The sequence below is a fragment of the Halichoerus grypus genome, chromosome 7 (assembly GCF_964656455.1).
Source record: "Halichoerus grypus chromosome 7, mHalGry1.hap1.1, whole genome shotgun sequence".
In the NCBI taxonomy this organism is placed as follows: Eukaryota; Metazoa; Chordata; class Mammalia; order Carnivora; family Phocidae; genus Halichoerus; species Halichoerus grypus.
Window position 1 is genome coordinate 116,812,268 of NC_135718.1, and position 15,828 is coordinate 116,828,095.

The 15,828-nt window shown below is 43.7% G+C and overlaps 1 protein-coding gene across 2 annotated transcripts in view; it reads left to right on the forward strand.

The window, feature by feature from the left end:
- PTPN14 (protein tyrosine phosphatase non-receptor type 14) overlaps nt 1-15,828 on the forward strand; it is a 183,425-nt gene that overhangs the window by 75,670 nt on the left and 91,927 nt on the right. For both annotated transcript variants that reach the window (XM_078078112.1, XM_036103041.2), the window contains exons 2-3: nt 2,220-2,547; nt 14,463-14,632. In XM_078078112.1, the coding sequence (XP_077934238.1) occupies nt 2,374-2,547; nt 14,463-14,632 (344 nt within the window). In that variant the 5' untranslated portion in view covers nt 2,220-2,373. The remainder of the gene's footprint in view (nt 1-2,219; nt 2,548-14,462; nt 14,633-15,828) is intronic.

The following is a 15,828-nucleotide window of genomic DNA, read 5'->3' on the forward strand; positions in this document are numbered from 1 at the left end:
ATATAGAGAGTTCTATATAATATCAGCTCTACCTAGCCCTGTTCATCCTTTTAGTGAGCTTACATTCTTTCCCATTACTTTGCGTGTTTTCATTTATTATAAAAATTGCAATCATCTCTATTTTGTGTACATTTACTTTTTATTTCACTAACTGTGCATTATGGATGGCGTCCTATAGAATACACAGCAGGGATTGTTTTTAATAGTGGCTGGGATAAACGTATACCCAGCCAGCCACATTCTTTCATAGGTGTTTAAGGTGAGACACACCCAAATATAAAGTACCTGGCCCAGGATTAGAAATGTGGCTTCTGCCCACAGAGCAAATATTTAATATACGAGTGAAATCTTGGTGTCTTCTTGCCCTGTGCTTCAACAAGTGAGGGAATGAATGTGTGAGTAGTCAACTCTTAAGGGCTCTGTGTTTGAATTCGGGCTCTCTCTTTTTTGCTTTTTTGGGTGGGTCCCTACATCGTCCCTTCTGCAGATATCAGATCATCAGGTTGGCCTACCTTAGAGGTAAACATGACACTCTGCCAACACAGAGTGATTTAGAAACGTTAATAGATTTTACCAAGCCACAGTCTCTAGCATGTGTATTTTAAGCCATCATAAAACATATACCTGTCATGCTAAGGAATGTGCCAGAGGGCAGGCATCAAAGACTGGCCGAGGGAGTCTGGGGAGTATGTTTTGCTGTGTTGTAGGGTTGTGCCCTGACAACCTCGGTGAGGTCTGGGGTAGTTCCTAAATATTAAAGTCACTTTATTTATTAATTCAGGAATTTCTGTAAGTAGTTATTCATACTTGCCCATCTAAGTGTCCAGGGGCTCAAAGGTAATTCTGTGGATGAAGGGTGTGAAGACAGGCTGAATCTGCTTGAGTTAGGGAATCAGGGTAACAGAACGATCATAGGAGCAAGAGATGGTCTTTTGAGCTGAATGGAGAAGGGAAAGTGGAACAGAAAGGCTGTCTGGACCTTTCTGGCTTCTTTGGTAGATATGATTAATGAGCTCCCAGTGGGAGCGTTGCTGGCTCAGGGTGGAACGGTAAAGCCGCTTTTATTGTTGTTTTATTCTTGTGTTCTCCATGGCAATCATGTTGTCAGTCAACTTTGGTGGGACATCAGGGTGTCCGTACATCTCATTATTAGTAAGTTAAAGTATCTGCAATTTGGTGACAAGACTTTTGCATCAGGCGTTTTGTAAAAGAACAAAATGATGGTCAGGTGGTTCCCCACGTCGAACTGTCTTAACTATTTGGTGAAGAAAAACACAGAGTTGTGATATTAAATGCACAAAAGGATTCATGTATTTGAAACGTTTTAAAATGCAGAATGTTACTGACTCTACAAAATGTGCATTCCTTCCATTTTTCTATCCATTCTAAATGTATAAAGTAAATAAGAAGATAAAGCAAATAACAGAATAAATATTTAAAGGGGCGCCTGGGTGGCTCAGTCGTTAAGCGTCTGCCTTCAGCTCAGGTCATGATCTCAGGGTCCTGGGATCGAGCCCCGCATCGGGCTCCCTGCTCCGCAGGAGGCCTGCTTCTCCCTCTCCCACTCCCCCTGCTTGTGTTCCCTCTCTCGCTGTGTCTCTCTCTGTCAAATAAATAAATAAAATCTTTAAAAAATAAAAAATAAAAATAAAGACACCTGTTAATGAAAAGAAGGAGGCAGTGTTGCAAAGAGGGAGGGAGGAACAAGATAAGATCCTAAGTTCAGGATCAGCGAGCACTGAATTCCTTGAGCCTCACTTCTTTCTTCCCTAAAAGGGGGATCATAAAATCTACCCAATCAGGTTGTTAATGAGATTGGAATGAGATAATCTATGTAGAAGTTAAACAGTGCTCAGATTCCACTCCTGCTGCTTTCTTGAGCGGACAGGATGGTACAGTGAGAAAAGCATGTGACGTTAACATTGAACAGACATCGGTTCGGATTCTGGCTTTGCCATTCACTCTGTGCATCTTTGGATGCATTCTTTTCTTCTCTCCGACCCTCAGTGTCCTCAGCTGTCCAGTGGATTTTATCAGATCCCCCCCAATAAGGTAAGATAAGATAAAGAGCATGGGCTCCGCCAAGGCGCTTGGGAGCCTCAGAGCTTGCTGGTTCCCAAAGTGGGGTGTTCATCCCGGCCCGGGGCTGTGTGCTCACTCGTGCGGACTATCTCGAGCTTCCCTCACCGCTGATGACCTTGCTGCTTGTCCGTTTGCAGCGATCCTCTGGAGGGCCGCGCCGGACATGGACACCTCTCTCGGCATCTGGAGGAGCACGTGCCGTAGTGTCGTCACCCAGTCACGAAGCTGCTAAGGCCGTCTCAGGGGCGTGGGCGCCAGGAAGGGAAGGCGGCGTCGGGGGGCCACATCGCCATGCCTTTCGGCCTGAAGCTCCGCCGCACGCGGCGCTATAACGTCCTGAGCAAGAACTGCTTTGTCACGCGGATCCGCCTGCTGGACAGCAATGTGATCGAGTGCACGCTGTCGGTGGAGAGCACCGGGCAGGAGTGCCTGGAGGCCGTGGCCCAGAGGCTGGAGTTGCGCGAGGTAAGAGCGGGAGTGCGCGGGAGGGCAGGGCGGCTGAGGCCCGAACTCACCGAAGGGACCGGCCACCTGCCGCTTGGCACCTGCCCGGCTTTCCAGCCCCAGCGTCCGGTGTAGAAGGGTCCTGCTGCCCTTGGCCTGGGCTTGATCTCGCAGCCTCAGTGGATCAGGAGGCCTGCCCCAATGCGTGACAAGCAAGGACCCCGCCCAGAGCGTGCACAGGGTGGCGGCTTCCCTTTCGTTCCGCCGGCGAGGAGGTTGGGGGTTGTGGGTAGCGTCTAAAGTCATTGTCTCTCTTTCAAACCATTGAGTGGGTAGCTGGCGTTTTGGCGTTCCAGCTGTAGGTCTAGGAGAAAACGCGCACCGAGGGGATGGATGCAGCTGCTTTTCGTTTTTGTTTGTTTCTATATTTTCCTCTTCAAAGAGGGGAAAAAATGGGAAAAGTATTTAAAAGGAGCATGACCAGTGAGGCTTTTTGTGGGTGCTTGTAAAATGGGCGTTTTGTCCCTTTCAAGATTCTAACTGACCCTCCTTTTCTTGGCGCCATCTGTGAGACTTCTTCCGGCTTGAAGCAAAGCCAGGGTTGACCGTGAAGGCGGTCAGGTTATCACTCTTCAGAAGGAGACTCCTAGGGCAGCCCTGCTTTTTCCAGCCTTATAGACATTCGAGAGAAGAGGGTTTCGTGAGACCCCGCTCCCCCTCCCCCCCGCAGGTGTGTCCTGAGAGCGACGGGGCAGGCGGGCCAGTGGGTAAGATGACGTAATAAATACAGTGGTTACCAGCGTGGAAGGGACTACAAGCCCCTGGGATCTGAGGACCGGGAAAAGCTCTGTGGTTGTCCTAGGCCCTGTGCCCACGTCGCCTGCCTCGGCAGGGTGGTAGGGTGAGCGGTGGTGCCTGCTGGAAGTGATGGTGTTTGATGTCTTCCTGCACACCGGCCTCATGATCCACCTTCTCGCCACATGCACACTGGAAGGTCTTCCGAGATCTCCCCTTGGCGTCCTCCGCAGGCTGACTGCCGTCCTCTGGGAGGACTGTTTCACCTGAGCACGTCTGTCTCCTGCCAGTCTGCGGGTTTATGCTTTGGTTTCTGTGATCGGGGCTTCCTTTGAAGCGTATTTTCCTGACGGAGACTCTCCTGTCCCACAGCTACATGAAGCTTTGGTAGCTGACCCAGCGGAAAAACATGGGAAGTGTTCTGACCTTGTTGGTTGATAGCTGGTTTCTTTTTGCTCATCAGTGGCACATTTGGGTATACATATTTACATATATGCATGGGCATAAAGGAGAAACCTTAAGACTGGAGATAGATCTGTTAGAAGACTGGTCTAAATTTCTTTCGAAAAGTTTAGTTATAGATCGTGCCACTTTTGAGTATTCTTAGTAACTCACATTAGGATAACGATTCTTTGCATGCATCGGGAGGCACTGTATCATGCGCTGAAGCAGTTATAAGCTCAGTCTTTCACGTCTTGGACTTGGGTTCAAGTGATAGTTCTGTCGCTTATGAGTTAGGTGTGCTTGGAAAAGTTACTGCCCTTCTCTGGGCATCAGTTTTTTCACCTATAAAAGCGGAATAATGATACCTTACGTATCTTATGGGGGCTGTTGTAAATATCAAAAGAGATTTGGTATGGGAAATGCGTAGTGCTGCATCTAATAATTTATGATTGTCCCAATTTTAGTGTCTTAAGAATTTTTGATTGAAGAAAATCTTGAGCAACCGCAGTGTGCCAGTTACTGTGTTAGGACTTGATGAATGAAGATAAATAGGGTATAATTTTGTCTTCAAGCTATGCACAGGTGAGTAGGGGAATCCAGCATTTAAGTGAAGTGAAGATCGAATGCGATCCATGCTACAAGGCAGCGCAGGGGCAGGCCTGAAAGGCAAAAGCTGCCCTTAGAGTTGTGCAGTACACAGTCTGTGCTATTGACTACGGTGGCCCTGGGAGGGGGAGAGGATGCTCGGTGAAAGATGAACAGAGCCTTCACTCTCTGAATGGGGACTTGAAGGATGCCTAGGACTTCAGGTGGAAAAGAAAGCAAGGCCATCCAGGGCATGGGGAATTGGATTTTTGAAGATGGAAGGGTTCAGAAGGGTAGGTGCCATTCTTGGGGGCTAAGAAGGCATCTGTGTGCATCACCAGGTAGAGCTAGAGTCTAAGGTGCAACGGGAGGCGGGTCTGGAGATGTGTATGGTAATAATTACTCTCAACAGACTATTGTTTCTCTCAGCAAGAGGGCAGAGGTCAAACCCGGATTAGCCCACGACTGTTGTCACAAAGGATAAAGCCGTGATGTCCAGATTCTTCTGTCAAGTGTGTGTTGCAGTGTGATTGATCTTCTAATGCTAAGGTGGGGTTGACATTTAACGCTGGCTTTATTTTGACATGCTCTAAATGGGCGCATCCACAGTAGAGCAAATCACTTTCTTTTTTTAATTGTATGCTTTTGTTCCGTGACAGACGACATTGAAGGTAATACTACAGCTACTCTGGTGAGATCAGGCAATCTACTACTTTGTTCTTCATTTCCACATACACACCTCGAGGAGGAATGCATTGTTCCAGAAGCAGGAGGAGGAGGGGATGAACCTAGGGTCTGCTCTACTCACTTGACTTTCTTTGTATTCAGGTCATTTTCCAAATAGAGCTAATGGAGCTTGAGAGGAGAAAGTGAAAATCTGTCTAAAATATAGCAAAATGTTTAGTCTTTATTAAGGCTTGGAAACCAGATTATGGTGGCTATTTGGTTTTGCCATTAGAAGTATTCTGGAGTCTAGATGTTTCCTAGATTTTATAATAGCATTATATTAGGAAAGGAAAATTAATTTTGATTTCACTTTTGATCTACATTAATTATCATTTGTGTTTTGCCACTTTGTTTTATCATTTTAAAAATTGATTTGTTTTTTTTTTTTTTTTAAGATTTTTATTTATTTATTTAACAGAGATAGAGCACAAGTAGGCAGAGCGGCAGACAGAGGGAGAGGGAGAAGCAGGCTCTCCGCCGAGCAGGGACCCCGATGTGGGGCTCGATCCTAGGACCCTGGGATCATGATCTGAGCCGAAGGCAGCCGCTTAACCAACTGAGCCACTCAGGCGCCCCTTGATTTGATTTCTTAAAGCACTTTAGCTTTATAGCAAAATTGAGTGGAAAACAGAGTCCTGTATACCTCCTGCTCCCCCCACTCCCACACCCTCCCCCACACCAGAGTAGAACATACGTTAGAATCAGATGAACCCAAGTTAACACATCATTATCACCCGGATCCATAGTTTACATTAGGGTTCACTCTTGGTGTTGTGCATTCTATGGGTTTTGACAAATGTATAATGACATGGATCCATATGGCAGACTTTTTGAGAACCATGTCTGGTTTTGAATGTACTGATATGCTGCCATTTCAAATGGCATTGAGAGGACCCAGGCCAGGCTCATAGTGTCAGCAAATGCAATCAAGGCCTGAGGGAAGCTGAATATGAGAGGGTCCCTACTCCCTGAAACCCTGGAGTTTAGAGACTAGGACAAACAAGAAACAAAGCAAAGGGGACAACCCGTGCTGAGGTACAGAAACAGGAAAGCACGTGGAATTTTCAGGGAAGGGCAGAGTTCATTTTGCAATGGTGTGTGTGGGTGTGTGTGTGGGTGTGGGTGTGGAGGGGTCACGGCAGGGAGGGTAGGAGTGTAGAAAGGCAGGTGGGAGTCCGCTTTTGAAGGGTTTGATGTGTCTGGCTAGGGAGTTTCAACTGGGTTCTGTTTCTAAAATGTGTCACAAAAATAATTAAAATAACTGCCACCTTTTAATGCACCCCGTCTTGTGCCGAGCACCCTCTCCATATCAATTCATCAGATTCTCTTAACTCTGTGAGGTGGCTTCTCTGGCTGTCTCCATGTTACCGATGGGGACATCGCAGCACAGGGTGACCTGCTGGCCGTGCCGGGGCTGGCTCGAACCCAGGCGCGCTGACTCCACTGTTCGGGTTCCCAGGGGTGCATGTGTTGCCGCAGAAAAGGAGCTGTGGTAAAATGCTTTGGGAAACACCCTCATAAGTGCTATTTTTTTTTTTTTTTAAAGGTGTTGAAGTCAGTGTTTCACAATTATTTTAGCCTCGTGTTAAATCCTCTTTGAACTGTTTGGAGAATAAAGCACTGCGGTGAGATGGGGAAGCCATCTGAGGATTTCAAGGTGGAGCGTGACATGAACACCTTGCATTTTAGGAAAAGTACCAAATAGAGAATGAGGATTGGGGCGACAGGAGGGACAGAGATGCTAGCTGGGTGGGCTTAACAATAGTCCTGGCAAGAAGAAATAAAATGGACTCCTTAGGAAAAAAACAAATTTTTTAATTGGTTTAAGTTCAGAAAAAAAAATTAGGTATGAATTTCTGGCTAGGAACTTTTTTTTTTTTTTTAAAGATTTTATTTATTTATTTGAAAGAGAGAGAGCACAAGCCGTGGGAGAGGCAGAGGGAGAAGCAGTCTTCCCGCCGAGCAGGGAGCCCAATGCGGGGCTCGATCCCAGGACCCTGGGATCATGACCTGAGCGGAAGGCAGACGCTTAACCTGCTTAACCTACTGAGCCACCCAGGCGCCCCTAGGAACTCTTATTAAGGAAAAGACTTAAGATGTAGAGGCTCAGAAAATCAGAATTCTGGTAATATGGTTAAAACATGTTTGGATTAATGGAGGTCACCCTTTTCTTTGCTTCAAATGAGATCTTAGGTGGAACTTCCATGTATAAAATGGAGCTGTTGTGTTTACAGAGGGGGTGGATATCTGCAACCCTGTGTCCTTGTGCCCTTCCTACCTTCCAGTACAGTTTGAAAATCACTGGCCTAGGTTAAGAGAGAAATAGCGAAAACAGTGTGTCTTATGACTAGTTCTCATATTTAAAAAAATAAATGCATGGAGAAGCAGCGGGGTTTATGGCTATGAATGTGAGTGTGGACCAAGCCGCCTGAGTTTGAGTCTTGACTCTCCCACTTAATTACCTTTGTCATCTTGGATAGTTACTTAACTGCTCTGTGCCTCTGTCTCCTGTAAATGGAGATGGTAATAGTAGTAACCTCCATGAGTTGTTGGGAGGATTAAAAGAGTTTTTGCAACATTGCCACAGTATTACAGAGCTTGGCACATGGGGAGCACTCAAATATGGTGGTCTCTTCTGTGAGACACCACGTGGGCTCTCTAGACTCTGCCACAACACCTCCAAAGAGTGGGTTCTTATCCTTTTTTAAGTCTGCTTGTTTCATTTTTAGATGGCTTGAATTATTAGAAACCGTGATCAGACATTGAGCCAGAATCTTTCAATTTCTTGAACAGTTATTAAGGTTGTATTGTCCAATATGGTAGCCAGTGGCCACATGAAGTGTGACTAGTTTGAGCGGAGCTGCACCATTACTGTAAATACACATCAGATTCCAAAGATCTAGTATGAAAAAAGTTAAAATATCTCTTAAATCATTTTTATATTAGTTACATGTTGAAAGCATACTATTTTGAATATATTTTTTTAAATAAAATTTATTAAAATTAATTTCGCTGTACTTTTTTAATGTAGCTGTTAGAAAATGTAAAATCAAATATGGGGCTTACATTTGTATTTCTACTAAACAGCATTCTTCTAAGAAAGGCAAGGAGGCCATGTTAATAGGAATAAGGAATATTAAGAACTTTATTGGAATATAAAGAATCCAATAAAATGTAGAAATATGCTAGAATTATTTCCTTTAGGGATACTCCTGACTCTGCTTTTAACTAGAGAATAATAAATGGGGGAGGGATAAATAATTTCACAAAGGTACCTTCACAGCTAAACTCTATTTAAGACAGAGAACCATTGCTTTATCAGGAAATCTACTCTTGGGAATGGTGAATTCGATAACTCTTGGATCTCTCCTACGGCTAGACTAAGAGCCCTGGTTTTTGAAGGAGCCTTAAAAAAAAAAAAATCCCTGATCATTTCATAGGGTGGGTGATGATCCTCAGATTTATCCCCTTTTTCTTTTGTGAATTTATATTTTCGTTTTTACTAAAAGGTGATTTATCCCAAGCTATGGGCTACAATAGAAATGTCCCACATTTTGCTGTTTTCATAATGGCTAGAATTTGTAAAGATACCGAATCTTAACTAGCTTAAGCTAACTTACATTAGGGATATTTCTGTGGTTTGATTTTATGCTAATTTTCTGGGCATTGGTTACGTAACGTGTGATGATGAGAGTATTTGGTTAAATGGAAGACCTCATTTCCTGGCCTGTCTGGTAATAGTGGAGTTTGCTGTATTTGAGAGCCTGAGCTCTCACCATATCCATATATGTTTGTATTTGCCCAGGGCTAAAATCACACTGATCAAGAGTCAGCTGAAGAGTAGACTGCTGGGAGATCTCTGGCCTTTGAATTTTGTATTGCTTTTTGCCTTTGTAAAGATTATAACATGAGATCTTGTTCTCGTACTGTCAGTTCTATGAGGCACCAGTGTCTGTTTTCTAGATAGAGAGATTGTAGGTGAAATAATTTCCCCTGTCTTAACTTGTAAGTCTTCATCTTTCTGTATATTTGAGTGAGCCGTACAGCCTCAGAAGAGTGATTTTTCTCCCCCCCACCCCCCTTGGCTATGAGGTTTGCTTCTTGGGCCGGTGTTACACTCTACAGTCACTTTTCTCATGCTTTTATGAAAGATGGGCTAGGCAAATGAAGATGGGGCAGTCGGGTCAGTTACAGAAACCCCAGACCTGCCCAGAGTAGAGGTGGATTGCACACAAGTTGTTCGCCAGGGTCGTCCAACTCATGTCGAGTGGTTTATTTTCCAAAGCCGTTGGAATGAAATGGCATCAAGTGCCGTTTCAGAGTCTGCTTCTAGTCATCTTTTGAAGCGTTTTCCATGCCTCAGTGAAAGTTTCAATGCTTAAGCGTAATTCCCGTCTGTTTTATGTGGAGGCATACCAACTCTCTGTTTCTTAATTTACAACCAAAATGCTAGCTGTGACAGGCAACCTATTACAACGTAATGCAAGATATTTTAAACTCTTGCTTCTGGATGATTAACTCTTCAAAATGCTTAAGATAAGATCATGGATTTAATCCCTGGTAATTGCCAAGGCTGCATGTGTAACCCTTGCAGATAGCATCAGAGCTGCGCCATTGGTCACAAAACTGGAAAAACGAAGTCCTCAAAGAATCTTTCCCTATTAATAATAGCTCATGTGGGGGATACCACCATCTCTACAGGTAAATGAACAGACAAACGACAACAACTCAAAACTATTTTTAAAGGCCTTCACTAGAATCTTTTTCTTTGTACTGAAGAGGGATCTTACTTTGGCGCTAAAATATTCACACACCAATCTACCACTGAAGAAACTAGCATATTTTTGAGTGGATGCATGCATTTCTGCTTCCTCCATTAAAACTTCCTCCAAGTTAAAGTTCTCCTTATTCCTAACATAGCCTCCTTGCCTTTCTTAGAAGAGTGCTGTTTAGTAGAAATACAAATGTAAGCCCCATATTTGATTTTACATTTTCTAACAGCTACATTTAAAAAGTACAGCAAAATTAATTTTAATAAATTTTATTTAAAAAAATATATTCAAAATAGTATGCTTTCAACATGTAACTAATATAAAAATGATTTAAGAGATATTTTAACTTTTTTCATACTAGATCTTTGGAATCTGATGTGTATTTTACAGTAATGGTGCAGCTCCGCTCAAACTAGTCACACTTCATGTGGCCACTGGCTACCATATTGGACAATACAACCTTAATAACTGTTCAAGAAATTGAAAGATTCTGGCTCAATGTCTGATCACGGTTTCTAATAATTCAAGCCATCTAAAAATGAAACAAGCAGACTTAAAAAAGGATAAGAACCCACTCTTTGGAGGTGTTGTGGCAGAGTCTAGAGAGCCCACGTGGTGTCTCACAGAGGAGACCACCATATTGAGTGCTTCCCATGTGCCAAGCTCTGTAATGAAAATGAAAAACTCCAAACCAAATAGACTGCGGAACCGCTCATATGAAAATGTCACCTTAGTGTGTCTCTCTTTATACTGTTTCTTAGTGCATTTTTAGTCATTGATTCAGAGATGTGGTTCCTTTCCCTGGGAATTGATTCTTGTTTTTTCTTCATTGCAGTGAGCTCATTGCAGAACTCAAAGCACCAGACCTGTTTTCCAAAGAAAACCAGAGAAATTAAATGGGATTTATAACTCACCCAGAGGTATCATGAGGATTAGCTAGACCTGGCTTAGGTTTGCAGCTTCAGAGAGAAATAAAAGTGCCTGGGGTATTTACTTGGGTGATATGATGGATCCTTTTGGTCAGGAAGGGGGTGGTTTCTATTTGGAATCACCCTACCACACTCTCCTGAACCATGTGGCAGTGGTTAGCAGGGAAGCTCAGCTTTCAGGATTCAGTGGGAGTTTAAGTTGGCAAGTCAGTTACGAACCAGCCTGGTGTGGTCCCAGCTGGGCCTGATGGGATTAATGGCCCCTTGCCTAATACACAGGAAGTTGATGGATGCACATGCTAGTTTCAGTGAGAGGTTAGTTTCTCATGCCTTTTCCTGGGAGCCACTGTATAGACACAGCGGAATAAACCTGTGCTGCATCAGAAACTTGAATAGAGCAGGCCGAGAACTTTGAGACAGGGTCTTTCTCCTCTGTTGAATACTCCAGGGTAGGGATTTAGCTAGAGGAAGAATGGCAGGGATGGTAGGGGGGTGGTTGGAGAAAGTTACTTTGGGCATAGCTTCACAAAACGGTGTGGGAATGGGGATCTCGTAAATGGATTTTCTTTTCCACGAGATAACGGGATTCAGCATCTCTAAAATTAGGTTATTCTGGCCATTTAGGGAGGAACTCTCACAATTCTCCCTTGTGCTGGACACCCCGTTTCTTGAGTAGTAATGTATTTCATTGGATAAATGCATAGTAGGTCACTCAAATATTCTGTGTCCTCTGGAAAATACCATATTGCAGCAACAGAAATATGTTATGCCATGAATTAGGTTTTTGCCGTAGAAGTGGTTTATGTTGTTATTCACAGTTCTGTACTGTTGATTATGGCTCAGGACTGGTACTGTGACTTCTCTTGTACCTCATCCTCCTTTTCATTATATGCATGTGTGTATCCGTGTGCATGAATGTGCATGTGTGCGCCATGGAATATTCTTTATCAGGGTGCTTTTTGGGGAAAGATCAGATTTAATGATTGGGTGGGTGAGAATGAGAAAAGGAAATTTAAAATGCTAGCCTTCAGGGGCGCCTGAGTGGCTCAGGTGGTTAAGCGTCTGCCTTCGGCTCAGGTCATGATCCCAGGGTCCCGGGATCGAGCCCTGCATCGGACTCCCAGCTCAGCGGAGAGCCTGCTTCTCCCTCTCCCTCTGCTGCTCCCCCTGCTTGTGTTCTCTCTCTCTCTCAAATAAATAAAGAAATAAAATCTTTTAAAAAAATAAAATAGAATGCTAGCCTTCAAAGCACAGGAGCAGTAAAAATTTTAAAAACTTTTTTTTTTTTTTTTTTTTGGCAAAATTGATTGTAGAATGTTTATGCAGTTAATGTGGACCCGTTCTATTTTCAGTTTTACTCATTTGAGTGGACGTTGTCATTTGAATGAAGTATGGATCATAAAATTATACCCCCAAATGTCAGGACTGTTTTAGTGAAAGTTAATAAATCATGGTTTGGCCTGTGAAGCAACTGCAAAGCTTGTCCTCCCTTTCTCCGCTCAGGCTTATAAAAGGGCTCTTTTCCAATGAAAATAACTGTTACATAGCATGTTACTATTTATATATATTACCTCATTTATTCTATGCACACTCACTCCTAGCCTCCCCAAGGGCAGTGGCGTACCCTTAAACAGCACTGCGCACCATTCAGGAATTCAGTAGAATGCAGAACTGCCTTGGACCCTTTTCAGCCAGTTTATTAAATTAAGTACCCCGATTACCTCATTTTCACATTAGCTTAAGTCTACATCATAGATCCCCTAGGACAGCATCAGGGGTATGTTCCCGGGTCCCATAAACACCTGTAAGCCTCTAAAGAAAATCTTAGGGGAGGCACTATTTTGCGATTATTTTTTTTTTTCTTACACCTTTTAGGTTTTTATGTTATTTATAGGCCTTCCTCTTCTCCTTTTGCCTGCTTTTTCCTCATTTATTTCCAGATAACCTCTGTCTTCTAATTCTGTGGTTCATGGACATGCCGGGAGTGCCAGCAGAAAACCTGCTTTCATTCACCAGTGTCGATGGTGACGATGGTGATGGTGATGATGAGGACAGTAGCAGCAACAGAAAGCCCCATTATTGAAGGAGTTATTAACCTGTGCCGTGTGCACGGTTTAAGACAAGATCTCATTTATGCTTCTCACAGCCTGTGGGCGATGGCTGTAAGCGTCCTCCCCATCTTACAGATGAGAAAGCTTTGACACTCTGGAGGCTCAGCAACTTGTATGGAGTTATTAAGACAGTGAGTGCAAACACTGGGAGATGAACGGACTTCATAGCCTGTTTTCCTTCTGTTCAGCCACATTTCATTTCCTCTACACCACCCATCACACTGGAATAGCTAACAGACTCCCTGAAGCTGGAAAGTGAATGATAGGGTCAGAATTTGCTTAAGCAATTGGTCCAAGCTGATGGAAATAGAACCTTGGCTCTGTTTGTTGGCATTCTGTTGCTCGAGAAATGCATGGATTCCTCCTGTGAACCTGCCCTTTAGAACATCATGGAGCAAAGTTGGTGAAATCCTTGTTCTCATCTGAAGACACATGCATTTGAAAATATCCTATAGAGTATGGGGGTCGGTAGCTTTATAAGCAAGGACATGTCTGGTTTTCTAGTGAAGTCAGAGTCAAAACTTTTATTACAGATTTTGGTAGGGCTGTGGCAGGGATTGATCTGTGGTCTCATTGAGGAGACAGCCAGCTGCAGTGGGAACATCGGCACAAGAATGCCTTTGGAAATTAGACATCGCAATGAAAACATTCTTTTGAAGGCAGATTTCCAGGTGTGCTGTAAACCGTTCTAAGCTCTAATTGAAATATAAAAGAATATTTCAAAAGCAGTGATCTATTTTTTGGTGATTGTTGTGCTAATCCTGAAATCCTAGCACGAATTAATGTAAAGACAGGATTGAATGCATAAAAGTACCTGTTTTAATCATTTAGCACGTTGTTCAAAACTAAACTGGTTGAGGCTCCAAGTCTAAAGGTGAAAATCTCACTTTTATGTATCAAATCCCACCATAGTCTGCCAAGAACAGTCACCAGGGGCTTCTGTGGCAGCTGTGAAGACATCCTTCCATTCTCAGAGCTTGATGTGCGGGAGAGATTTGCTGTAGTTCATGTATAATGACGTGGTGGAGGCTGATGTTTTCCAAAGTACTTCATTAAAACTCAAAATGAGTGAATCAGTTTTCTGTTAAGCCCTGCTACTGCGTGTGGAAATAGTCTACAGTGTGAAAGCCTTCAGCTGGCAGAAGGTTTTGTCTTAGGAGTTGACTAATAAGTTACTTTGCAGCAGGTGCAAGAACTGTGTTTGCCTTTGCCAGCATGTTCCACGTGAGATCCTGAGGCATTCAGAAGGCACAGGAAAGTCAGCCTTGGGAGCGTAGGAAAAAAGCCAACACGGCCCCCACCCTGCACTCACCCCCCTTTACCAAACATAGGTGCATCAGTACCCATGTGGTCAAACAGTAGCCATGGGTATGAATCCTGCATCGGATACTCAGTGTAGATTGTGTGCATGTGCTTTCTTTGAGCTTGTCCCAAAGTTAGAAAGTAAAAGCTGGATCCTCGTGTATGAGCTGGAGAACCAAACGTGACATAAGGTGCTGGAGTGTTGTTTTCCTGTGCAGTCGTGGGGTACCCCTTATAAGCATAAACTGACGCTATTTTACCCTTTTATCTAGACGCACTACTTTGGCCTTTGGTTTCTCAGCAAGAGCCAGCAAGCACGATGGGTGGAGCTGGAGAAACCTCTGAAGAAACATCTGGACAAATTTGCTAATGAGCCTCTGCTTTTCTTCGGAGTCATGTTCTATGTGCCAAATGTGTCATGGCTTCAGCAAGAGGCCACAAGGTAGGTGCCTTTTTTTTCCCCTGTGTTCCGTATAAGGGTGTGTTAATTGCGGGGCTTCAGATGAAGTCGATGAGCAGGTTGATTGAGGGGTGTGTACGTGTAGGTGTGTGTAGTCGGGGAGAGGGTGGAGCAGTTGGGGATTGTTACCGGTTGATTTGCAGCTTCAGAAATGTGGTTCGAATCCATGGTGCTCATAACCCTGGTCGTTCCCTATGATGCTGGTAAGGTAGCAGTGATCCTGAGGCAGTTGAATATGGTGTCCAGCAGCATAGAAGTATCAGTTGGAGACTGTGGGTAAAATAGATGTGCCAGAATTTAATAAAGAATTAACCACCTCATACTTGTCTGGTCTACTCTTTCCCTTAAAATGCTCCCAAGCAAAATGTAGCATCAGACTTTGGATTTGAGGATTGAGAAGGTAACTAAAGATGGGAGCAGAGTTGAGGAGAATGTCTAGAGGGCGAGAGTTTTACTTGTCCACGGTCACGTAAGAAGGGACAGGAAGCCATCAGTAGAGAGGAGACCTGGGATTGGTCCTCCCCTCCTGCTCATTGGCTGTTTTGCCTGGAAGAAACCACCTGCCATCTTTGAAATGGTACTTTTCGCTCATCTGTAAAGTGAGGGATTTGTGTATGTTTCTCAAGTTCTGCTAAGTCTGCAGTTCCATGAATGAAACAGTTGGTGTTGGTTGGTGTTAGTACAGTTCCCTTATTGGTAAGAGTTTTCCATTAAATTATGCAGAGGGGGCATATCTCCTCATCAAATGGTTCTTTCTGGTGTTAAAGGGAATTAAATTAACCCTCAGTTTTTCACCTTGTACGTAGATGATGGCATTCAGAGTACCCGGCAAGCGATGCTAGTGACATATCGAGAAGGAAGGAGCAGTGTTGTCCTTGACTATTGCATGTGTAGTTTCTTAGATTTTAAACTTTTAAAACAAGGATGCACTTCAAATTTTTGTATACATTTTATGGTGATAATTTCCATCTTTTTTTTTTTTTTTCATCAAAAACTATTGTTAACTAGGTGGTATTTCTGTCAGCAGAGGCCATGAAATAGCTCACAGCCTGATCCAGAAAACCCGTGTTCAGTCTTCCAGGTGTCATTCGTTTGAAGCCCTTGGCTGGATGTCGTGCACCATTTTCAAGTTTGTTCACTTACGCAGGTTCCTTTCCATGCAAGAAGTTATTAACTCT